General features: G+C 41.2%; 1 protein-coding gene across 1 annotated transcript in view; it reads right to left on the bottom strand.

Annotated features, from left to right (window-relative positions):
* CTNNA1 (catenin alpha 1) overlaps window positions 1-25,041 on the bottom strand; it is a 176,097-nt gene that overhangs the window by 10,462 nt on the left and 140,594 nt on the right. Inside the window, exons 10-12 of the mRNA XM_034656084.1 lie at window positions 18,503-18,595; window positions 8,308-8,464; window positions 239-439 (exon numbers count right to left, since the gene is read on the bottom strand). Of these exons, the coding sequence (XP_034511975.1) occupies window positions 239-439; window positions 8,308-8,464; window positions 18,503-18,595 (451 nt within the window). The remainder of the gene's footprint in view (window positions 1-238; window positions 440-8,307; window positions 8,465-18,502; window positions 18,596-25,041) is intronic.

Genomic DNA, 25,041 nt, shown 5'->3' with positions numbered 1-25,041 from the left:
ATGTTCAGAACTATTCCCATCATTAGCTGTGGGACACATGGGGAAAAAAGGTGAAAACCCTTAATTTGGAGGATCAACTTCTCAAAGTTTGTTGTTCGACCCAGACATATCGTGTGAAGACCTCAGCTGCACCCTGATCTCGCCCTTCCAAACCACAGGGCCTGGACTCACAGGGCAGCCCAGCTCATCCAGGCCATCTATGTGTGGGGAGCACAATAAAGGGAGGGAGTCCCCAAACCTGTGTTGGAGAGCAGCTTTGTGGCTTCCAGCACCTTCTCTGTGTAGACCCCTGGCTCATAGTTGTCCATCTCTGAGGTGACTACGTGAATGACCCGAGCAGCCCGGCCTCGAATCGCACCAGCTGTGCGGTCCAGCCCATCCACATCTTTCTCTTGGAGAGCAATGACGCATTTGTTCACATCTTCCAAAATGTGATTCTCTGAAGAACAAACAAAAAGCTGAATGGGGGAGAAGGCATCCCACTAGAAGGGGACAACTGCAAGCTGGCATCTGTCATTTACTGAGTGCTCATTTTGTGTCCCATGTATCATTTCACTGAAGAGACCAGACTCACTGCTGGATTCACTGTCCCACAGAAACTCAACCTGTAATCACCTCCCAGAATAACAACCTTCAATTCCAGGTTTATTGAAAAAGGGAGAGATCAATGGAGATTTTTAAGGCACAATTGTTCTGTAAGCCAGGCAGAAAATTCAGATCACAGAAACCTTAATAACTTCTCTTTAAATAATCTCACTGAACTTATGTCCAAAACAAAGTCTAAAACAGAAGAAAGGGTTCACTAGAAGTCTCTATCCTTCCAGTCCCTTGCCCCTCCCTCCAGTAGATGCCAATGGTATTCAGACAATTTTCCAAGAAGCCAGGACAGCCCTGGGATAGAAGGTGCTGGAAGGCAGAATGAACCTTCTTCTGGAGGTCACCAAGGGAGCCCAAGTGAAGCAAAACATTTAGTAATCTTCTCACAGGTGCCTGCGGAACTGTGGTATTTGCAAAAACCCTTGAATTGTGTTAAGCTGACAGGTGGCTCCTACTAGTTATAGAACTGGATTTGGAGAATCAACCAAAACTATTTTCCCTCAAAACAAAATGCTTGACACTGGATTTTGGGAATCCCAGAGTAAGGAGTCAGCCTCAGCTGCATCTATAACAACAGCAAAGTGGAAACAACAAAAATGTCCAAGAGCAGAGTAGGTATAAAATATGGACACTATACAGCCATTAAAATGGATGATGCCAATCTGTAACGGCCGACCCAGAAAGGTAAAGGGAATGTTTTCACTCACCCAGAAATGCAGACACCACTAGGAGACAGCCCAAACAACAGGGCTGCTCAGACTCTCTGGGGTGGGTGGGAGAGTGACATAAAGGAAAGCCCCCGTGACATCAATTGGCCACTGCCTTCCTGCTCAGAAAGGAGCCTTCTTCAAGACATTTAAGAACTTACAGAAGACATGCTCACTCACTCAAGCCAAAGGAATACCTTACAATAGGTGAAAGAGTAAAAGTCCTAGTTTTTCTGGAAGAGCTAGAACAATCAGGGTAAATGTAATCTGTTTAAATCTGCTCATTTCTTTGCCAGCCCTGGCCATCATATGCATTGACATGTCATTCTGGACTGCCTCCTGATTCAACCCACTTCCAAAAGCCATTCCCCTTCCCCTCGCAGCCTCTGCTAACAAATGTCTAGAAGGGAGTTAAGCGTAAGCTTGACCTCTTAAGATACTCCCAAACAAGATAGTGGTCATGGTGCTATTTCCCTTCCTGTCAAAAGGAGCCAGAGGCAAGTGTTACTTAGTGTATCCAACAAAGAACTGCCTTTGGGCTTCAGGTTGCCCTCAGAGAAACAAAGCCCTCCTCTTTGTAGTTCCCAAGAGACTGCAGGCAAAATGGAATGAGATGAAAAAAATCACAATGAGGAAGAAGTAATGATATGAAAGAACTGAAGAGAGGTTTGGCAAAAACCCATTTCCTATAAAATCAAACACACTCTGACCATATGATCCAGGAGTCACACTCCTTGGTATTTATCTAAAGGAGCTGAAAACTTACGTCCACATAAAAACCTGCATGTGGATTTTTAGGACAGCTTTATTCATAACTGCCAAAACTTGAAAGCAACCAAGATGTCCTTCAGTGGGTGAATGGAGAAAATGAGGTAAATCCAAACCATGGGATATTATTCAGCACTGACAAGAAATGAGCTATGAAACCACGAGAAGACATGAAGAAAACTCCAGTGCGTATTATTACATGAAAGAAGCCAATCTGAAAGGGCACACATTCTATAATTCCAACCAAATGACACTCTGGAAAAGGCAACAAAACTATGGAGACAGTAAAAATCAGCAGTTGGAGGGGGGCAAGGAAGAACAGGCAGAGCATAGAGGATTTTTCAGAGCAGTGAGTACTGTATATGACACTGTAATGATGGATACATTTGTCCAAACCCATGGAGGTACACCAAGTGAGAGTGAACAGGTTACGGACTTTGGGTGATAATGATGTAACAAATGTGCCACCACAATGGGGATGCTGATGATGGGGGAGGCTGTGCATGTGGGGTTACAGACAGATGGAAAATCTCTGTACCCTCCTCTTAATTCTGCGGTGAACTTAAAATTGCTCCAAAAGGTTTTTTTTCTTTAAATAAATTATTTCCAGTGAAAGCCAAAATACAGTACGAATTCCTATTACAGAAGGGAAAAATGAATTACCACAGTATAGCTAAGAAGACCCTAATTCAAAAATTAGAGGGGACTTGCTAGGGTTTCCATCATTATACTATTAACACAGAAAATGCATTAAACTTTTAACATAAACAAATTTTAGGGAGGACATGTGAGCCAATCATAAGAATTAATGGGTGGGGAGCCCATCGGAAGCATCTTTTATGTGCAAACTCTCTACATAATTAACGTAAGCTGAACAGACTGGTATTGAGCCTGCACAATACCAGTGCCTGTGGGTTAAGAACTGCTGCTTTTGCTAAACCTAACACGCTTTCTGTTTGTATTTCATTATCACTAAGGAAAGGAAAATAAAAGGAACGAAAGGGAAGGAGAAAGTAGGGGCGCCTGGGTGGCTCAGTCGTTAAACGTCTGCCTTCGGCTCAGGGCGTGATCCCGGAGTTCCGCGATCAAGCCCCACATCCGGCTCCCTGCTCTACTGGGGGCCTGCTTCTTCCTCTCCCACCCCCCCTGCTTGTGTTCCCTCTCTCATTGGCTGTCTCTCTGTCAAATAAATAAAAAATCTTTATAAAAAAAAAAGGGAAGGAGAAAATATTGCTAATAAACCACGGACCAATGTTTTCTTGTATCGTTGATTTTAAAACTCATCCTTGTTTCAGGATTGTTAATACAAGGGAGGAAATACATCTTAGAATCAATGAAGCATGGCATTCTTTTTTGTTCCTCAGATAGAGTAGCCCAAACTTCCACCAAGGATTTGTTAACCTTCATCTAGACACCTATGTTTTTAAAAATCAATTCTGACTTTCCTGAATTCACACTGGCTTTCTTCCAGTGAACCTAAACCACGGAAGGGCTTGCCATGCTTTAGCAACAAAGGAAGCCTTCTATTTCGGGAAGCTAACTAAAGTAATGGTCTCTACTGTCGCTGAACAGCTGTCTTTAGGAAAGTCCCATCCAGCTGAGGCCACCACAAACCCAGGACACACAAGCACCAATTCTGCTTGCTGCACTTCAGGCCTAAGGCAGAAATGAGTTTCCACTGGACATGTACAAACAAGGGAGGGCTGGAGGTATCTACGTTAACTTAACCCATAAATTACTTTAGCTTTAATCGAATTACCAAGGAAACTCAGCATGGGTCCATTATGAGTAGACACACCAATCTGTACCCCATTAAAAACTCTGACTGTTCAATATTAGAGGTGCCTCTAAGAGGAAAAAAGTCATACACAACATTCTAACAAACAAGGGATCATATTATGGACACTATTATATGTTTTTCATTTGAAAACCTTTCTACGCCTGCCTCCACCCATCTACCTCATTCTTTTTGATGACTGCAAAGTGCCCTACTGAAAAGACGTAGGGGCCATACTTTACTTTATCTAGTCTTCTCTTAGACATTTTGGTTGACACGAACATCCTTGTACAGGTATTTTGGCAAACATTTGGGTACATATCCCTGGGGAAAATTTCTAGCAATAGGATTACTAAGTAAAAAGGCATATATGTTTAAAGTAGATGTGTGGTGCCTAATTGCCCTCCAGGCACCAAGCCAATTGGCATTCTCCAAAAAAGCTGCATGAACTCATACTTCAATCCATGATGAGTTACAAGGGCCATTCTGTGTACCCTTTGCTTTGGCTACCCTTACTGGTGTAAAAACTTACGCAGACACAGGAGATGATAATATTAATACTATATAAAGGGGACTTAATCTATATCTGAGTGTTTGAAATTTATATAGAGTAACCATTAAAAAAAAAATCGGGCATCTGGGTAGCTCAGTCGGTGAAGCCTCGGACTCTTGGTTTTGGCTCAGGTCATGACTTCAGGGCCATGTGATCAAGCCCCACGTCGGGCTCCACACTCAGTGTGGAGTCTGAGGTGCTCTCCCTCTGCCCCTCCCCCCACACGCATGTGTGCGTGTGCATGCTCTCTAAAATAAACAAAATCTTTTAGAAAATAAAAATAAAATTTAAAAACACCATTAATTAATGAGGAAACCAGGGCACATAAGTATTAACTGACCTGCCCAAGGTCAGTTAGTGGGCATGGGAGTCAGAAATCACACCCAACTTCACCACTACCTTATCTGTAGTTACACAGGTTTTTTACTCTTAAACACAAAAAACCGAAAAAGTAGGTATAATCTTCTACTTAATGGCCTTCCATTAAAAAAAAAAAAGTAATAATGGCCTTCAACCAGACCAAATTCTTGGGGCACACTGACACTTAGTGAAGAAGAGGTACAAATTACCACTCTTAGGTGTCACCCTAAAGTATCTAATGCAGTATACTATTTGTTTCCAAGAGCATGAGGTAAGGAAATGTAATAAACCCAATTAGAACCACTCTAACCGAACACTTGAAATAAATAAATAAATAAATAAATAAATAAATAAATAGAACTAAAACTTCCACATGTAAGCAGAATAAATGCATAAGAGAATAAATTGCATTTCCATGGAAAACATTTATCAAATACAATTCAAATGAAATTCAAACAGTCTTTATCACTTTGATAAATTTCAAACTCCTGTTCTTAAGGGATCAGGCAATACAAATATACTTGGGGTTTGCTGAATGTGCTCTACCATCTTAACCATCTCCAATATTTACAAGGCACATTCTGAATACACCTTGGTAAAAAGGAGCCCCCACTCCCTCTTCCCTGGGGGTGGCATGCATGACCTCTACTTTCAAGTGCCACTGTCTCATATTTGATATACAGGGACCCAAGTTTCCTTTGCCCTGCAGCCTCATGAAATGCTTGGTAGCTTTACCAGATTATACACAAAATGACCATTACTTCTTGAGTCACAAATTTAGATACTACTTGTGGCAAGTATGGGGGAACTCTGGAAACCAAAGGGACAATAGAGAGACAATAGAGAGAACGCAGTCCTATTCCCTAAGTAACTTACCCTTGGAGGGGTTCTTGGCTGGTGGACAGGCTATAGTGAACATCTAGGTGCCATCGATTCCAAGAAGGATTTGATGGTGGAAAATCACTAGTGGAAGTATTCCACAAAATCTATCACACTGCCAGAGGTACCAGAACACAGTACAAAACAGTCTACAACAACCACTCCAGGGAGTCAAGCAGCTTCCTTACTCTGCATTTAGCAAAGATTTATGATGCCAGAAGCCAAGCTGAAGCCAGACTCTGTGCTGGGCACTTGCCTGGCAGTCCCCTTACTCAAAAACATGCCGACCTCCCCAACAGGACTACTGAAGCACCAGTGTGCCACATGGCAAGGGGAAACTGGCAAAGGGGGCACACGAGGATGAGGACAAGACATGACTTGTCTAAAGACTGCCCATGAATGCTCCAGACTGACACCTGCTCTCCAATCCGAGGGGCACAACTAGAGATGCTGTCAACTGCTCCAGGGTGAAGGACTGGACACCAGTGGGGGCCTACCCAGTTCAAACTGGGGGTCCTCGTGCTGAGAGTCAGTCACTTCCCTAGCAAGCCTGTGTCAGGTAAGAAGGAAAGACCACTCTAGTCGTTCCACGTAAAAATCCTAAAGCTCCCATGCGTGGGGCAGGTGTGTGAGGATATAAAGGAGTGTGAATGCTAAAAACTAACTGGTCAATGAGGGAGAACTCTGCCCAGGTATCTGCTTGTCTCCTCCTTCATCCCATGTCCCTATAAAGCACACCATAAGAGAATCAGAAGAATTACGAATAACAGCCTGCCCTATTGCTCTTTTAATTGCTTGACTCTGTTATGCAAGCCTGTGACAAACCTCAGAGAAATATACTGGGGTAGACCTCTAAAGTTCAGATATTCTGAAACACCGCCATTTTCTGACTGAGAGAATTACTCCGCGTTTTTATTTGCTAAATAGAAACTGTCTAAACTCCTTTCCGTCAAGTCAACCCTTCTATTTTCCCACATTTGCATAAAAATTGAACATACTCACCAGATAAAAGTGTATCCGTTAAAGAATTTGATTTCTCTTTACCATGCTTCTGTTTTATGTCCTATACCCTAAAGATACTGCCTGGATCCACTAAATGCTACTGCAGAATCCTTTTTGTTCTCCAATTTGTAGAATGTTGCATGAGGGACATTTGATTCTATTACATTTTATTTTGCTGTAAGGAGGACTGAAAATCCCTTGAGAGCAAGCCTGAGCTATACCCAACCTAATCACAAGAAGTAAGTTTAGGAAAGTAGTATCTATCTCGGAAGGGGGGCTTTACAGATTTCAGTTTGCTTAGAAGTGTGCTGTGAAGGTGGAATGTTTTTCTCTAAACCTATGAAAAAGAATAATTCAGTACTTCATTGGGAAAAACAACAGAAGGCCAAGATTTCCCAAAAAAGCCATTGCTGCATTTTTGGCACCTGCAAAGATGTGCTTGCAAATGGGGTTTTTGTTTTAAAGTACCAGCACCTGCAATTTGGCAGTCCTGCAGCAGCGCGCCTTATTCCCTTTCTGCGGTTTATGGATTGCCCGCTCCCCACTCTCTCAAGTACAGCCAAAGCTACCAGTCCCACGGAGAGCAGGCAGAGACAGGAGGACATTGGTATGCAGAACACACTGTCACCTTAGATACAGGTCACTGCTGGAGGACTGTGCTGTGCAGGTACTTAAGCCCTGCTTCTCTTTCAAGCCCCATTGACACTCACATCTCCCACGTTCCAGCCTGTGGTTCCCTGGGGTGACAGGTAGTTTTAGCCCAACAAGTACCAAGCCACAGACTCTGCCCAAAGCCACTGGCCTCAGAAAGCCTGGCACCTCCAGAGAGCAAGCAGCGCAGCTAAGGGCAGCAGAGGCCCTGTTAAATGAAGAGTGCATTTATTCTTGCTCAACTTGAAGGAGATGGATTGAAATTTATCTCTGTGTGATAAACAGTGAATTGCAGTTGACAGACATTTTCTATATGAATGCAATTTACTATGTCATTACCAGTTTATGTTTATATAATGAAATCAACTGTTTTTGTGAGGTGAATTACCCAGATTTATTTTTTGCAAGTTCATAATTAAATGGCACTTAAATATTTCCTCTCTGTTTTCTATCTGTGCATCATGCAGACAGAGTCTTTCGAAAAGTAGGCAGTTAAACTATGATCATTTCTGAGGGAGAAAGGAAGAAGCTCTCCAAGAAGGGGGAAAAATTATTTTCAAAAAGGAATTAAAGGTGATGGGAATCCCCTCTCAGGCTCATAACAAATAACCATAGCCTCTCCCGGGACCCAGGTCAATGTTTTTTCTAAATACAATAACAGCAAGAAGGGTGGGTCGTTACAGTGTTGTACAGGTCACAGTTGCAAAATCTCACTCTACACAAAAAGAGGAAAACTGCCAGCCAGCTTTCTAATTTCTGCTTCTAAGATCAAGACCAGCCCCCCCACAAGGGAAACAACTCCAACCCCACCTCCTACTGCTGAGGAGTCAGTAACAGTTCGTTGTTGTTAGCTGCTATTGTTTTTTTTAATTAAAATGAAAACCAGCACAATATTATTGCCAGAGTAATTTACCTGCCCAGACTTGGGGGCGTTTTGATTGTCCATTATTGTGACTTAGGCGAAAGTAATTATGCACATTCTCACATGCTTCTCTGGGGAACCAGCTCATTACCTGAGACAGCCAAGAAGTCATCAATGGAAGTAATGTCATCGACAGCATCTGTGAGAACACGGACTTGTTTTTCCCACTGTTCTTTAAAAAGATCCATGTTCTCCTGGGCCAGTTTACTCTGTGGTTTTGCTGCTAAAGCCAATGCAGCATTGATAACCTGCAAAGATATTGAAGTTCCTTGTTTATTTTCTCAGCATCATGAAAATAAAGTATGTGGGCCACTCTGGTCAGTACAGCGGCTGCGGCTTTGTCTCACACGAATCTCACCAGGACCCGCGATACCACAAGCTCCACCACAACACTCACAAAGATGGAGGAGAGAAGTGCTAGACAATAGGCTGTATATGACAGAAACACACAGGAAATACAGATATGCAGTGAAACCAACAAATAAAACTATCTCCAATCTCTCCACTCTGTGACAGCAACTCTTTTAAAATTTTTGACATTCCAGACTTCCCCCCCCACACGTACGTTAATTACGCATGTCAAAAAATACATAACACTATCTTGTTTCTTCTTTTAAGTACATCTCCATATCATTAAATATATGTTAAACACATTAACTGTTTCTTTTTTCTAAGATTTTATTTCTTTATCTGACAGCCAGAGACAGCGAGAGAGAGGGAACACAAGCAGGGGCAGAGGGTGAGGGAGAAGCAGGCTTCCCACTGATTAGGGAGCCTGACGTGGGGCTCAATCCCAGGACCCTGGGATCATGACCTGAGCCGAAGGCAGACGCTTAACCGACTGAGCCACTCAAGTGCCCCAAACATTAACTGTTTCTTATTCCATCCTATGGAGGTACATCACTATTTTCCTATTATACAATCCAGGTTCAATCCAGCTACCCACCATTCTTAATTATCTTATGATAATTGGGATTTCAGGTTCTGCACAGGAAGTGTAAAGTTTATTAAGTTTAAAAAGTAATTTGTAGGGGCACCTGGGTGGCTCAGTTGGTTAAGCATCTGACTCTTGATTTGGCTCAGGTCACAATCTCGGTGTCGTGAGATCAAGCTCCACATGGATCCCACAGAGTGTGGAGCCTTTTTAAGATTCTTCCCCTCTCCCTCTGTCCCACACCCCGGTCACTCACGCACGTTCTCTCTTTAAAAATAAATTTAAAAATAAAAAGTAATCTGTAAAAAAAATGAAACAAAGACCCAGCTTTATTGCGATATAGTTCACATGCCAAAACAATTCAGCCATTTAAACCGCACAATTCACTAGTTTTTAGGATATTCACAGTCGTGCCACCATCACCACAGTCATTTTTAAAACATTTAGAACATTTTCATCACTCCAAAAACAAATCCCATATCCGTCAGCAGTCATTCCCCATTTCCCTCAACATTCCTTAGCCTTACCTACTGGCAACCACTAACTTTACTTTCTTTCTCTATGGATTTGCCTATTCTGGGCAGTCGATATAAACGGAATTATATTAATATGTGGGTTTTTGTAACTAGCTTCTTTCACTTAATGTTTTCGAGGTTCCTCCATGCTGGAGAATGTGCCAGCATTTCATTCCTTTTTACTGATGAATACTATGCCATTATACAAATATATGAGATTTTATTTATCCATTCATCAACTGATGGACATTTGAACGGCCATTATGAATAAAGCTGTTATGAACATTCATATACATGTCTCTGTGTTTTCATTATTCTTGGGTATATAAGTAGGATTAGAGTTGCTGGGTCCTATGTATAAACTTTAGAGAAACCACCAGACTGTTTTCCAAAGCAGTTGCACAATTTTACGTTCCCACCAGCACGTATGAAGGTTCCGATTTCTCCACATCTTCACTAACACTTGTTTTTTTTCTTTTCTTTTCTCCCACTCTTTCTCTCTCTTTCCTTTTTAATGACAGCCATCCTAGTGGGTGTGGAGTGAGACCTCATTGTGGTTTTACTTGGCATTTCTCTGAGGGCTCAGGATGCCGCACATCTTTTCATGTGCTTACTGACTATTAGCATATATTCTTTGGAGAAGTAGCTACTCAGATCCCTTGCTGTTTTCATTCAATGGGTAAATAATGAAATCAAGCTGGGAGAACAATGAGTAACATTTCTAGGTACAAGGTCCTTATGCGTTATTAGAAATAAATGTATTTATAATAATGCAACTTGGAAGGGAAGCAAAGACAAGATGAAACTAGTGGTGATGGGAGCGGAGATCTGGATGGAGCAGAAAAACAGCTACCACAGAGACATCCAGGCATGCAAACCGGAGGACAGGATCTGGGACAAGTTTTGTTAGGTGCCATAGGAACCACATGCCTTCAGGTCATGTGTTTAGTCCCAATATATTGGAGCAGTATTCAAGAAACTTAGCCCTCAAAGAATTGTTAACAAACTGAAGCAGTTCACGTCCTAGGCTGGTGCAGCTACTTCTCTTCCCCACAGAAACAAGTGCAAGTGTCCGACCACCGAGATCACCAGCCAGAGATTCGGAGGCGCAGGGGACTGGGCCGTTAACTTGTGAGTTATTAACAGCCTGCCACTTTCCAAAGTATATGGGTTTAGACAATTATTTGTGGGAAGAGACTTCCCATCTTTTCATGTGTTATGTGGCGGTCCTCCCTCTTTTCAACATCTCAAGGCTTGTTCTTTGCCTCTTTTCCTTCTTGCCATTCATTCACTTCCCACCAGGTGGTTCACCACTGAGGACTACTCTCTTCATTTCTTAACTCACTGATTCACTAAATGCATCAATGAATCAGAGCAGAGCTAGACCTTTTAAGAATATCTGGCTGAAGAAAATGCTTCCTAGGAGAGCCAAATAAACATGGGCAGGGAATTAATTATATGTTTTAAATACGAAGATAATTCCTCCATTACAAAGAAAATTGCTCTCTTTGTTCTGTAATATATCTTATCTCATACAGTATAATGGAGAAAAAGCACCTTGTCTAAGGTTAACGTTCTCATTTTTATTTACAGAACTGTTTACAAAGGACACCTGATAAATGAAATACTCATTTCTGATGACTCTTAGTAAATTAGAAATAGAAAGATACTTAACATACTACTTTAAATAATCATCAAACATAATACTTAGTGGTGAAATCTAGAATCATTTACTTTAAAAATAAAGATGTTATTAATGTTATACCTACAGTCACCATTAGTTAAATAATAATATAATGGTCCTTCTAGCCAATAAAATAAAATGGGAAAGAAAAGAAAAAGCTGTTAGAGAAGAGATGACAAAATTACTTCTCAATACAGATGATCTTTTTTTATGTAGGATACTGAAAAGTCAAATGAAAAATACTTTAGAATTATTAAGAGTTCATTAGGTAGCTACACAATATAAATTTCTCTAGTAATTCTCCCTCCATTCTACATTATCAATATAGATATCAGTATCTGTATCGGTATTTTCTTATAAATTCTACTGATCATGTAGATTATCTATATTCTATTCTATATTATCAATATTTGACACTGATAATATTAATCTGTATTATCAGTATTTCCCCTTTACTGGACTATTTCCTAATTCTATATTATCAGTATTTCCCCTCAATTCTATACTGTCACTATTTCTCTACTGGACTATTTTCATCAGGTAAACATAAAAAACATGCTATTATGGGGGCACCTGGGTGGCTCAGTCAGTTGAGCGTCTGACTCTTGGTTTTGGCTCAGGTCATGATCTCAGGGTTGTGAGATCCTGCCCTCCATCAGGCTCCTCACTCAGTGGGGAGTCTGCTTGAGATCCTCTCCCTCTGCCCCTCCCCTTGGGCACGCATGCACACACTCTCTCTAAAATAAATTCTAAAAAAAGGAAAAGAAAAAAGAAAACCATGCTATTACAGCTCCCAACTAAAAATAAAAAACAAGGAAGGAACACTCTCAATCCCATATCCACCTCATGCTACCACCCCATGTCTCTATAAACCTTACCTAAAACCTGAAAAAGCTGCCAACATGCTGAGCTCAAACCCTCTCTTCTCTCTTGAACCCACTCCAGTCAAGCCTGTGTCTCCTAAATTTTCCATAAACTTCTTTTGTCCAAAGTAACTTATAACATCTACATGTTGCTCAATCCAAGGATAAATCCTCAGTTCACTTCTACAACCATTTGACATGAATAAACACTCTTCCTAGAAACATTGCATTTCACTTGGCTTCCAAGACAGAACCAGCTTCTGGTGTTCTTCTCGTCTCACTAACCCTTCCTCAATCTCCGTTGCTGGATATTGCTCATCTCCCCAAACTCTACATGCTAGAGAACCCCAGTTTTAGTTTCTAGACCTTTTTACTCTAGGTATACTCATTCCATTAATGGGCACATTCAGGCTCACGGCTTTGAGCATCATGCATGTGCTGATTAGTCTCAATTCATACATCCTATCAAGATCTGTTCCCTGAATTTCACTTAACATCTTGCATATCTAATTACCATGTCCAAAACTGAGCTCCCTAACTCTTCCCTCAAACCACTTTTCCCTATCAAAATAAATGACAGTTCCATCCTTCCAGCTACTTAGACTGAAAACCCTGATTTCTCCCTGGCTCTTCTCCTTCCTCTCCACCTCACATCTAATCCTTCAGTAAATTCTATCATCAAAATATATCCAGACTCTAACCAGTGCTCACCATGTCCACTGTCCTCTTTCTTGGATTAGTACCATAGTCACTGTGTGGTTTCCTATTGCTACTGTAACATATTGCTATCAAAGTAGTTTAGCTTAAAATACCACAAATGTGTAAGATTCTGGATGTCAGAAGTCCAAAATGGATCTTAGCTAAAATCAAAGTGTCAGCAGAACTATTCATTTTAGAGGCTCGAGGGGGGGGAATCCAGTCCTACTCCTAGAGGATGCCCACATTCATCTGCTTGCGGCCACATCACTCCAACTCCTTCTTCCACGATCACAGTGTCTTCTCAGATGCTGACACCCTTGCCTCTCTCATATTAGGACACTTGTGATTATACTGGGGGGCCACCCGGATAATCTAACCAGGTAAAAATTCTTAGGGTTTTGTTTTTTTACCTTTGCAAAGTCCCTTCTGCCGTAAAAGGTAACACATTCATAGGTTTTAGGAATTAGGAAATGAACACCTTTGGGGGGAGGCAGGGCAGGACTATTCTGCTTCGCACAGCCTCTTGAGGAGTATCTCTGCTTCTATCCCTCCTGTCAAAAGTCATGGAAACTGTGTTTAAACCTAAGTTAGATCATGTCAATCCTCTATTCAAAATCCTTCAATGGCTTCCCATGTCACTCAGAGTAAAGAGCCAAAGGCCTTCCCATGGCTCTAAAAGGCCCCAAAACCACACAAACTCCTCTTAGATATCTGACCTCCTCCCTCCAAGTCTCTGCGTCTGCTGTTTGCTCTACCTGGAGTGCTCTCTGCTCGGGTACCCTCCACGGCTGGCTGGGTCATCTCCTCCAGGTCTATGCTTCTAAAGCACGTTCTCAATGATGTCTTTCCTGACCTTCCCATACTACCTAACACTCACATCAGAGTTTGTGGGATGAAGCTAAAGCAGTGCTTTAAGAGAAATTTATAGCATTAAATGTTTAAGTGCGACATTAGAAAAGAAGCTCTCCAATCAATGATCTGAACGCTTAGAGAAAAAAAAGTCAAACACAAAGCAAGCAGAAGGAACAATAAAGTAGTAACTGATGCAATATAAAATTACCAAACCTCACTCAAGAAGAAACAGCCAGTGTGAATATCCTTGTACCTGTTACAGAAACTGAATTGTTAAAAACCTTCCCACAAAGAAAACTACAGACCAAACGACTTCATTGGTAAATGATCCCAAACACGTAAAGGACTAATACCCATTATATGGACTTCTCAAGAAAACAGAAGAGAAGGAAATGCTTTCCAAATGTTAGGATATGGAAATCAGACTTTATGAGAAAACAAAATAAGAGACCAGTATCAAAACGCAAGCCCTACAAGGAGACTGCAGCATCTCCGGCGGCCCGTCACCTGCACCGCGCTATCAGAGGGAGTGAAAGTGGGGTGGGGGCGGGCAAGGCACAGAAACTTTTAGTCAGAAGCATCTCCTTCGAGCTCTTCTGTGAAACTGCTTTGAAAGAAAAGATCAGACAGTATCAAAAGTGGAAAAGTGAGTTGGTTCAAAGCCAGACGGTCCTCTCATTGTGAAATAATAGATGAGTGAGAGCTGAGGTCACAGGGTACCGTGGCCTGTATGCCTTGGATGCTCCTTTAAGAGCTATATATCTTCTCACCACTGATAGGCCAGTCCTGTGTGGGTTTGTGCTTATTTGATGCTTGTTAAGCCTGTCAGCCACAAAAATGATCAGCGTTCCCAGAAGCACAAAGGGAAAAGCAGCAATATGGAAGATAAATCTAAGGAGGCACAAGAAAGAAAGGGCAATTTTATAAGTTATTTCTCTAGTTAGTGAGAAATACAAAAGAAAAAGAGATGCAGATAAGCAATGGCTTCAAATACTTAATTCAACCTTGTGTAGATTCCCAAGAAAGGCCACGTATTAAACCAGGCTCTATGAATTATTAAAGGACCAGATCTGTGTTAACCTAAATGTACAATGCTCATTCTCACAAATGAACTAAGAAAAATAAAATATTAAGTGAGATCATCTCCAAAATGCCCTCCTACAATTTTAAAGACTCAATTGTCAGAAACATTCTTCTTTTTCTTTTTCCTTTTTTCCCTCCTGGCCAGCACCAAATGAACTGAACAAGTGAAATATCTTAAGCAGCTATCATGGACTAAGACTTGGGAGCATTCACAAACAAGATGTGTCAGGGATGTGTGGGGTATAGATTCAGATCTTGCCTCAAAACAGCTGGGTTTTTTTCCTTAAAAAAGCATGTGAGATTAGGGTTCTCTGCTCAGACGGAAGCAGGTCTCCCTCCTGATGAAGAGTGAGAGAGTGCAGCCAGAGTAGAAGGCAATGTAGGCAGAGACAGCTGACCTACTTCCTTTCTGACAATAGCAAATCACCAAAGAATGATTTTTTATCCCGAGCAACAAAATAAAGCCACTTTCAGGTTATATCCTCCTCAACTTTAATTAATCTCAAGTATATGAAGCTAATGTTGTTTAACTGCTAAAAAGTGAGTACTTTAGAACAGTTCCCCTTTCCAAAAGTTAATTTGCTATTGGGTAGACCGAAAAGTGGGTTTAAAAAAAAAAAAACAAAAACAAAAAACCTCCTCTAGAGGTTCCATCTATCATCTCTCCCCTTTCGGAAGGAACAGTAAGGTCTAGGAGCCAACTCCCAACTGCAGGTGGGGCCACAGAAAAGCAGACCCTCAGGGAAGTTACACAAGGAGGGTACCCCCAGCACAGGGACCTGCTTCCTAAAGGCTCTCGCATTTAGGGCACAAAAAAAAAGCCTGGAAACGCCTCACACGTACTCCATCCTGCGGACAGATACTGACAGCAGCCTCACAATAAAGAAAGATATACTCTGATAACTGTCTACATGCTACAGCATAGTAAACCCCATCCTAAACTCCCAGTGAACTAGCTCGCCTAGTTGATTAACTTGCCTAGACTGTTTATCCAACAAACCAGTGACTGTGGAAGGGAACACCTCACGGCCAGGGCGCTGGTGCTGGAGGTCGCTGCCCATGTCAGAATGAAGAGTAAGGACAAGGCTCAACTGAAAGCCCTCTTCCTCAGAGGGATGGCCACCAGCACTTTTGAAGAAGAGGCCCTTTGAGTATGCAACACGTGGGCCAGAGTAAGTCAGATGCAGTCCCAGAGGAGTTTATCACACTCAAAGATTTTCAAAACTTTTCATTAGTTACCAATCGTTTAAAATGGAGACTTTACAGAAAAATCTGAATTGCTGACTTCTCTTTAAAAATAACGAAAGGAGGGGTACCTGGTGGCTCAGTCAGTTGGGCATCTGCCTTCAGCTAAGGTCGTGATCATGGGGTCCTGGGATCGAGCCCCACGTTAGGCTCCCTGCTCAGTGGGGAGCCTGCTTCTCCCTCTCCTTCTGCCTGCCACTCCCCCTGCTTGTGCTCTCTCACTCTGACAAATAAATCAATAAAATCTTTTTTTAAAATTAAAAAAAAATAATGAAAGGACTCGGCAACAATGGGCTGGAGTGGAGTTGCAGCTGCCCCATGCAGAAACACCACATAATACTCAGTTTGTCACTCCCATGCCTGCAAACACAGGCTCTATTTGCCTTCAAGGAGCCTCCCCAGGCCCACTTGTAAGCAGGAGTAGAAATGAGCCTAGGCCAGGGTCTGGGAGACAAGCAACACACCTAGAAAAACGCCTTTTTATCCAGAACATACACCCAATATCAAGTGTGGTCTCGGCACTGTCTAGGCCTACTTCCCTTGAGGGTGTGTCCTAGTAGGAGAAATGAAACTACCTGAGAGAGAGAAGCAATGCTCTCTGAGGGCAAACTCAAACCTGCCCCACACGGCCCAGCCACACATGATTTATGCACACCATCGTTTCATTAGGATCTATTAGACTCTCCATGCGATTTTTCTCCTAGGCTTTAAGATCATTTATATAAATACTCTTGGTAGGTGTGATCAGCGTATGTTACCATCTGTTTCAGCCGATATGTGAAAGCATTGTCACTTTTCAAGCATTTCAAACCCAAATGGAGAACTAAAGACGTTAAAATAACAAAGTGCTTATAGGGTAAAATGGCAAACTCGAGGAAAGAAGGCCAAATCTTAGAAATCTATTCTAAATTCACTTCATATAATGTGGTTATCCATGAACTCTCTACAGGTGACTCAGTCCACTGTGCTTCTATCTTTACAGCTACTGATTCCTACCAGATTTTATGACTGGAGTAAAGCTGCAAAGATATCCATCACATAGTATGGTTTCACAAAATGGCCCATCACACTCGTGTTTAGACAAAGCAATTCTCACTGGCACATTAAAACCACATGGATGAGAGGAGAACAAATGCCCTAACTAACCTGTGTACCAGTTAGGATCCCAGATTAATAACCAGGCGTTACTTACTGTGATGGCCTATCTTGAATGTCAGGAATTATTTACACGAATGAGACCTCAATATATCTTAAAGTTGGTTGCAGATATAACATAGAAACCTCATTCCTGGGACCTGTCTTCCGTTACTCCAGTTCCTCTCCGTTTCCCTCTATCTGTGACCACTGCCCTCTGGCAGGACATTTAGAGACAGTGAATGTAAAGCCTCAGAGTACGCCAATGAGGCAGTCTCTACGTGGGAAATCAGAGAGGCAGCCTCTTCCATGGAAAACAGCGCTTGTCCTGCTTAAGAACATCTGTGACTGGGGCGCCTGGGTGGCTCAGTCATTAACTGTCTGCCTTTGGCTCAGGGCGTGATCCCAGGGTCCTGGGATCGAGCCCCGCATCGGGTTCCCTGTTCTGCTGGGAGCCTGCTTCTTCCTCTCCCACTCCCTCTGCTTGTGTTCCCTCTCTCACTGGCTGTCTCTCTGTGTCAAATATATAAATGAAATATTTAAAAAAACCAAAAACACCTGTGACTGTCAAGGAGCATCGGGCCCCATAGACACAGTCCGTTCCTCTCACAGAGGCAGGCAACACACTGGGGATTTAACAAAGCTACTGTTCTTTTATGTGCTTCAGAGTCTTTTGAGAGTCCCAGATGCTTAACCTAGCCTAATCACTAGTGTTCCGATATGTCATTATAAATGGAGAAAAGTTCTCAAGCTTTTATTTCAGGAGCTGGCTGGATTACATCATTAATATCTGTATCAGAATGTACTAATTACAGAGTAATGGTTCTAGCTCTTGAATCTTGTTCCCTTCAACACAGAGACCCAAATCCCAGGCATTAAGAAGGAGCATAGGTGGGTAGCTGTTCCTACAGTCAAGCTCATGGGACAACTACCCCAAATCCAGGACTGCTAGATGTTACAAATGGCCCTCTCTCAAGGAGGGTGCAGAATGAATAGTGTGGTCACTACCCCTCCATTTGCCAGCAGTGAAGAACACTATGCCTTTTTAATGAGGGGCAAGGGGAGAGTACCATGTGATGCCCCAGGGAAATGTCACTTGGTTAAACACAAATTTCTCCAAGCTACATGAATTCTGGATCAGTGTTTTGTCCCCCAGAACCTCCATGTAAAATCCTAAAAACAAAACTAACAAAAAACAAAAAAACAAAAAAAACCTCGTCTCCACCCAACCGAAATCCAGTTGGGTGGTACCATAAGCATTCCCGGTCATATCTTACCTGAGGACAAAGGGCTTCTAGCTGGCTTGCTGACATTCGAACAAGTTTTACACCTTCTTCATTGTTTGAGATGGAACAGGCCAAGTTGGCAACCTAGAAGAAGAACATCGTAAAAAGATCTTTGAAGATTTTTCTTTTGATCGCTAAAGAAAACACATGTATACCTACTCCTACCCCTGATCTTCTACAGAACACATGCCAAGAGCACCAACAGTGTTTTATTTCTCACGGACTGATTACTTACTTTGGAGGACAAATAAATTTTTTAAAATTTCTGTGCTAAGGAGATTGTACAGACCTGTAACAAAGGCCACACTTTAAGTTGGTGGCAGAACCTTAGAAATTTCAGGGAGTGTAACTCAAGGTTTTACATGCACCCTAATCTGCCTGAACAGCAGCTTCCGAAAGAGATTCTCGTGCTGCGGATAACAACATGAGAAAAGCTAAGGAACCATGGGCACCGGGAAAGAATAGTTGGTATCCTCAAATAAAAATATACTACACAGCTGTTCCTAAAGAAAAGAAATAGAAATTCTGAGTTGCTATTCTCATGTGATGGGTGAATGGATGCTTACTAAGCCAAGAGGAGTCTTACTTGAACACAAAGCTATTTTTCACACAGGAAAAGAGTATTAAGACAACATCAAGATGTACCCAAGGCCATCTTCATCAGAAATGTAAAAAGTAACAGGAATTATGTCCCACAGTTAAAAGCAAAACTGTCCTTCGACTGGGTTCTCAAAAGCACTGACAGCTGAACTCTTTCCTGAATGGTACCTCTTCATCTGAACTCAAATCCTGTCCTTCCCATCCAAGTATCTCCGTGACACTGTTCAGGTGGCTGGAAACAATCTTTCCAGGCTGTGTCATACTTGCTCTGCTGAGGCTGCTCTGGAGCAAGTCTGAGGGCTGTGATCACTTCTCCACGTTTCTAAATGAACAGGCTTGCCAATTCCATTAGCAATACCAAGGACCAAATGAATACACAGTGTTAAGACACATCTTTTCCCCAGTTGCAAATTGAGTTATGAATGACAGAGGCGTAGGCAGCTGAATATCAGAGGCACTTTCCGGGAGCTTAAATGCCAGAGTAAACAAGGGCAAGGGCAATAACCTTTGATTTTCACTCCTCACCCAACGTAAGCACATAAAGGCACAAGAAAAATTACATACTATTATGACTGTTGTTTGCAGTAGTATGGTTGGGGATTATCAGCTTTCTCTAAGACTGCTATCAGAATCCTGCAATGCCTAACCATAAGAAGAAACAAAAGAACGTGCAATTTAAACATAACATGTAAGGAAGTGAAAAATTAAGTCAGATCCTTAATGTTTAGGGGACTTCAAAATCCCATAAAGGGGGCACCTGGGTGGCACAGCGGTTAAGCGTCTGCCTTCGGCTCAGGGCGTGATCCCAGCGTTGTGGGATCGAGCCCCACATCGGGCTCCTCCGCTGTGAGCCTGCCTCTTCCTCTCCCACTCCCCCTGCTTGTGTTCCCTCTCTTGCTGGCTGTCTCTATCTCTGTCAAATAAATAAATAAAATCTTTAAAAAACAAAAACAAAATCCCATAAAGAAGTAACATTTATACTCCCCCTAAAGATTACAATTCTACTTTCTAGTATCATCTGGATCTGGGTAAAGAGACACTGGTCTTCATGATGATACAGACAGAGCTGATTGTAGACTTCCATTTGTCTGTTTAAGTTACTGCAAGGGCACCTGGGTGACTCAGCCAGTTAAGCATCCGACTCTTGGTTTTGGCTCAGGTCATGATCTCAGGGTTGTGGGATGGAGCCCCGAGTCAGGCCACATGCTCAGCACAGTCTGCTGAAGATTCTCTCCCCCTACCCCATTCTCTCTCTTAAAAAAAAAATATCATTGCAAAACATGACCAAAACCCTATTTTGTAGAATATGAAACTTTTTAAAAACATTATCCCTCAAATGTGCATTTTATGATGCTACAGTGAAGGAAAAAGCTTAAATCAGATGTGTTCGTAATCTATAATTCCTATTGCTTCAATCCTTAAGAAGGCATTTTGAAACACAAATACAAAATTTGAGGTTCATCACTGAATTAGCAGTTTGGGACTAACAGAGGTTCCTGGTGAGGTGAGCATACTAAGACCCAGCATCCCCGCTCCACTCCTGCCATTGGGGAGGCAAGCCAAGTGTTAAATTCAGGAAGGTCTGTAGGTCTGTCACTGTGTTTCTATCCTCTACTCTCTAGTCACAACTAACACAATTTTATTTCAATTTATACTTTCCCAATTTTACGAATCTGTAAAACCCAGAAAAATGCTTAAATTAAGAAGCAAAGATTATGTAAACTAACATCCACTGCAGATCAGATACCTGAGAGTGATGTGTGGCTAAGGCTGAAATGGCTAACTTCTATAAACCATCTTTCCTGTTTCCTGATACAAAACCTAACAAAACAAAAGTTATGGAAGACTTGTTCTTTATTTTAAAACATTACTTAAAATGGTTTCTGATGTACTGCTGAAGCAGTTATGTTCTACAAGAGTACACTGCCTGTTTCAGGAGGCCACCCTGCCTGGCTGGGGAGGAGGAAGCGGGCGCCTGTCACTGACAGTCTTCTCCAGATGAATGAGCTTCTATTCACCCTCCAGGGACAGGGCTACTCACTTCTAACAATGACAAATGTGCAAATGCAACATCTCCACCATAGCTCTCTGGGAGGCTGAGAGGCTAACCTCATACACTAGTGCCAGGCTTGAAGACAGTGAAAGCTGAGGGTGAGAGGAGGGGCTTCCTAGATGTCTCCTTCTGGGGCTCTAGAAATTTGGGAGAACAATTAATACTGAGACTGAAGAAGATTCTGAAGTTTGAATTAAAAATACTTAGAGCAGCTAACTTGTAGAGAACCTGGCAGAGCACTGCACACAACCTCTAGATTTGTTCTGAGAATAAATGACTGTATCTCCATCACAGTAACTTGTATATTAACAACGTAAATGTCTTTCATTCCTGCTAATGCAAGATGTGGGCTAAGACTGATACTACGACCACTCCCTTTGAAATCATGAAGGCCTCTTGCATGGCTTATGCCTCCACTGTGTAAAACTAGACCTGGTAGAAGAGCAGAACATTTCAGAAAACCAGCAACTCCCTGATTTAAAAAAAAAAAAAAAAAAAAAAAAAAAAGGCAGCTCTGGATTTTTGCTGGTTTCCACAGTAGTGCAGTAACAATCTGTGCTGTGGAGAAAGACAAAAAAGCCTCACAGCCAGGCTGTGTCAGTCAACAAACATGACCTCTGCACATTACAGAAAAGACAACTTTTCACACATTTAGGAAAACTCTACCTTTATACTAGATTTTCTTTTCTGAAATAAAATTTACGTCGTTCTGTAGTGGAAAAATATCCCATTACGACAATTTTTTCTCTATTATACATGTGTTGATAACTTTAAATGAAGTTGAAATGTGTTTAAAATCAAACGCAAGTTGTTTCCCACTGCCCTGAGTGTACCTGCTTCTCGTTCATATTTGGCTGAGCTGCTCCACTGCCCCTTACTCTGGAGCATCTGAAGGAAGTTAAGATTCTTTTCGCTCTTGGTAATAAATTAATCCTTTATTAATGACCTAACAGCCTATGCCTGTTTTGTGGGAGTAAAACAAGTGAGAAGAACTTTGGAAAAGGGAGCTCTTAGGTCTATGTAGTGATATCACAACCGTAATGCTGAAGAGGGTGAAGCTCAAAACCTAAATTACTTGCCGCTGAGGCTTTGGGTCAAGCTACCACCTAAGTCTTCCTCTTTAAAATGGCTGAGTCTGAACTCTCAAAAAAAAGTACAAAATAACAGTAGCTCAACTTTCTAAACCTGTCATGCATTAAGTAAGAGGTCCCAACTGCACATCATATAAATTTCAGAACCACTCAAATTTCTACCAGTTACTCCCAAATCCACAAGGGAAATGATGACGGAACAGAGGATAAGCCACCAAAAGATGACGCATGCATGGATGACAGAAAAATTCTAAGTAATGGCTGCATAGTTCTGTAAATGTAGTAGGGAAAAGTCACTGAACTGTAGAGTTAAAAGGGATGAGGGTAAATTTTATAGTATGTAATTTATACCTCAAAAACCTTGTTGTTGTTTTTAATGCAGGGCTAACCAGGTAATTAATTAAGTTATCAGAGGCTAGATATGAGAAAGCAGAAATTCAAAGAGTTTGAAAAAGCAAGCACTGAAAACACCGTTTATACATGGGTGGGGAATAGAGAAATGGGGTAAGAGACTGATTAGAATTTGGGTTTTTAATAGAACAACACCACCATGGCCCTGAAAAGGTAAATGCCTCTAATCTAATCATGTGTTAGTGGTATCCCTAAGCAACTAGTAAAAACAAATATAAATGGAAATTTTCCCTGATGGAAGGTAATCTAAACCCAGGCCACAAAGAATTCTCATAAGCAAAATGCCAGGAATGTGAATTTACAATAAAAAATGCAGGAAGTACACAAGGAGATAAGCTATCTTGGGCAGGAGTAACCAAAACAACTGTGTAATCAGATCCATAATGATGGCAGATACTCAAATGACCAAAACTGGAGTATTAAAAAATATGTTTCTTATGTTAACAGAAATAAGAGAAAGTCTACAGAGGAAAAATATACTCAAAAATGACTAGGCATACTGGAGAAGGACCAAATTAGAACTTCAAGAGAAAACTAATAACTTCCACAACTTCTATAAGTCTAAAGCAATACTGACTAAACACTGATGGAAAGAGAATTACTAACCTGTGAAGTTAAACGGAAAAAATTATTCAGGAAAACCAAGAAATTTTCATGATATGGAAACCATACACGAAATTAAGAGATGTGCAATTAGACTGAAAGAGACTACTATTCAACTACGAAGGATTCAGAAGGAAAGACAGAGAATGAGGGAGTAGCAACAGTGAAACAAGATTTTGGTTAAAAACTTTTCAGAGTGGATGAAATATAAATTTCGGATTTGAGAAGACAAATTTTAAGCAGGGTGAATGAAAAGAAATCCATACCTGGACATAATAGTGAAGCTTTACAACAACAAAGACAAGATTTTTAAAACAGCCAGAAAGTTAACACATTATTCACCAAGTAAGCTCAGTTAAGACTGATGGCTGACTTCTCGACAGCAACGATTAGAAGCCAGAGATGGAGTAAAAGTATCTTCAAATCACTTGGTGGGGGGAGGGGCATGGAGAGCTCATCCTAGGACGTACATTCAATGAAATTTTTTCCCCAAGATTTGGGGCACAATAAAGACATTAAGACAAACAAAACCAAAAACAACCTGAGAGCATTTACTCCAGACAGATGTTCCCTACCCTGACTAAAGAAGTTTATAACAAAAATGCTTCAGGAAAAGGGGAAGTAATTCCAGACAGAAGGTTTGACAACATGCAAGAAGAAATGAGAAGCAATGAAAATAATGTATCAGGTAAAATTTAAGCATGAAAAAATGAATACAGCAACACTAATGGGGCTAAAACTTAAAAGAACCAAAGTACTGGACAATAGTGATATTTAAGTTGGAGAATGATGGAAGTTAAATTATTCTAAGATTCTGACATTGTTTCAGAAAGAGGAAAGATACTGATTAATCTCAACCTCTGAGTTAAACATGCATGCTATAACATTCAGAGTTACTACTAATAAAACAGAGTTTACCACTTCCAAAGAAGAGGGGATAAAAATAGGAGGTGAGGGGGCTCAATCAATCCAAAAGAGGAAAGATAATTAGAAACAGAGAAGGAAGGATGGAAACAGAGGGTAAAGAAGGAGAAAGAGAACAAAATGCAACGGTAAAAATGAATCCACATGTCATAACGGTAATGAAATGTGTAAGTACAAAACACTTTAATTAACTGGAAAAAAAAACCCTGCTAAACTGAGTAACAGTAAGTAAACATATGCTCTTTATAAAATACATTTAATACATAAACAAAGGTTGTACACTATTTTAAAAAAGAAAGGAGAAAGCTACACACTGGGATGATGAGAAGGAAGCACCTGACTCTCAGCCCTCCAGCCTCCCCAATACCGTCACTGGGAGGCTGCAGGCCATACGCTAGACCCCTCACGAGATCACAGCTGTTTGCATCTCAACTCAGTGGCAATCAAATGCTATGACCTTGCCTTTTTAGAGAGAAATGACCAGAATTTAAAAAAGATAATCATGTGGAATCTGTCACTGTATTAGGCATTAAAATGTTGAGGACTCTAATCATTAAATGACCTTTATATATAAATATATAAAATCTCCATGTAAGAATTCTTTTCACATTTTTAGGTTAGGCTTATTTCCCATGAATAAGTGGGTATCCTCCCTCCATTCTAAAGACAAGAACTACACAACTGATTGTTTCATCCTTTCCCCCTTGCTACCAGGAAGTTCCATGCCAAATCCAAATGTGGTCAAGGTAAATACAGTTCAAAATGGTCTATTATTCTTTTCCTAGGTCCTGATTTTCTACATCCACCGTATTTTATCAATTATGTTTTTATTTGAAATAAGCCATATC

Source organism: Ailuropoda melanoleuca, chromosome 3, assembly GCF_002007445.2.
Source record: "Ailuropoda melanoleuca isolate Jingjing chromosome 3, ASM200744v2, whole genome shotgun sequence".
NCBI classification, from domain to species: Eukaryota; Metazoa; Chordata; class Mammalia; order Carnivora; family Ursidae; genus Ailuropoda; species Ailuropoda melanoleuca.
This window is presented reverse-complemented; position numbering and strand designations above follow the sequence as displayed.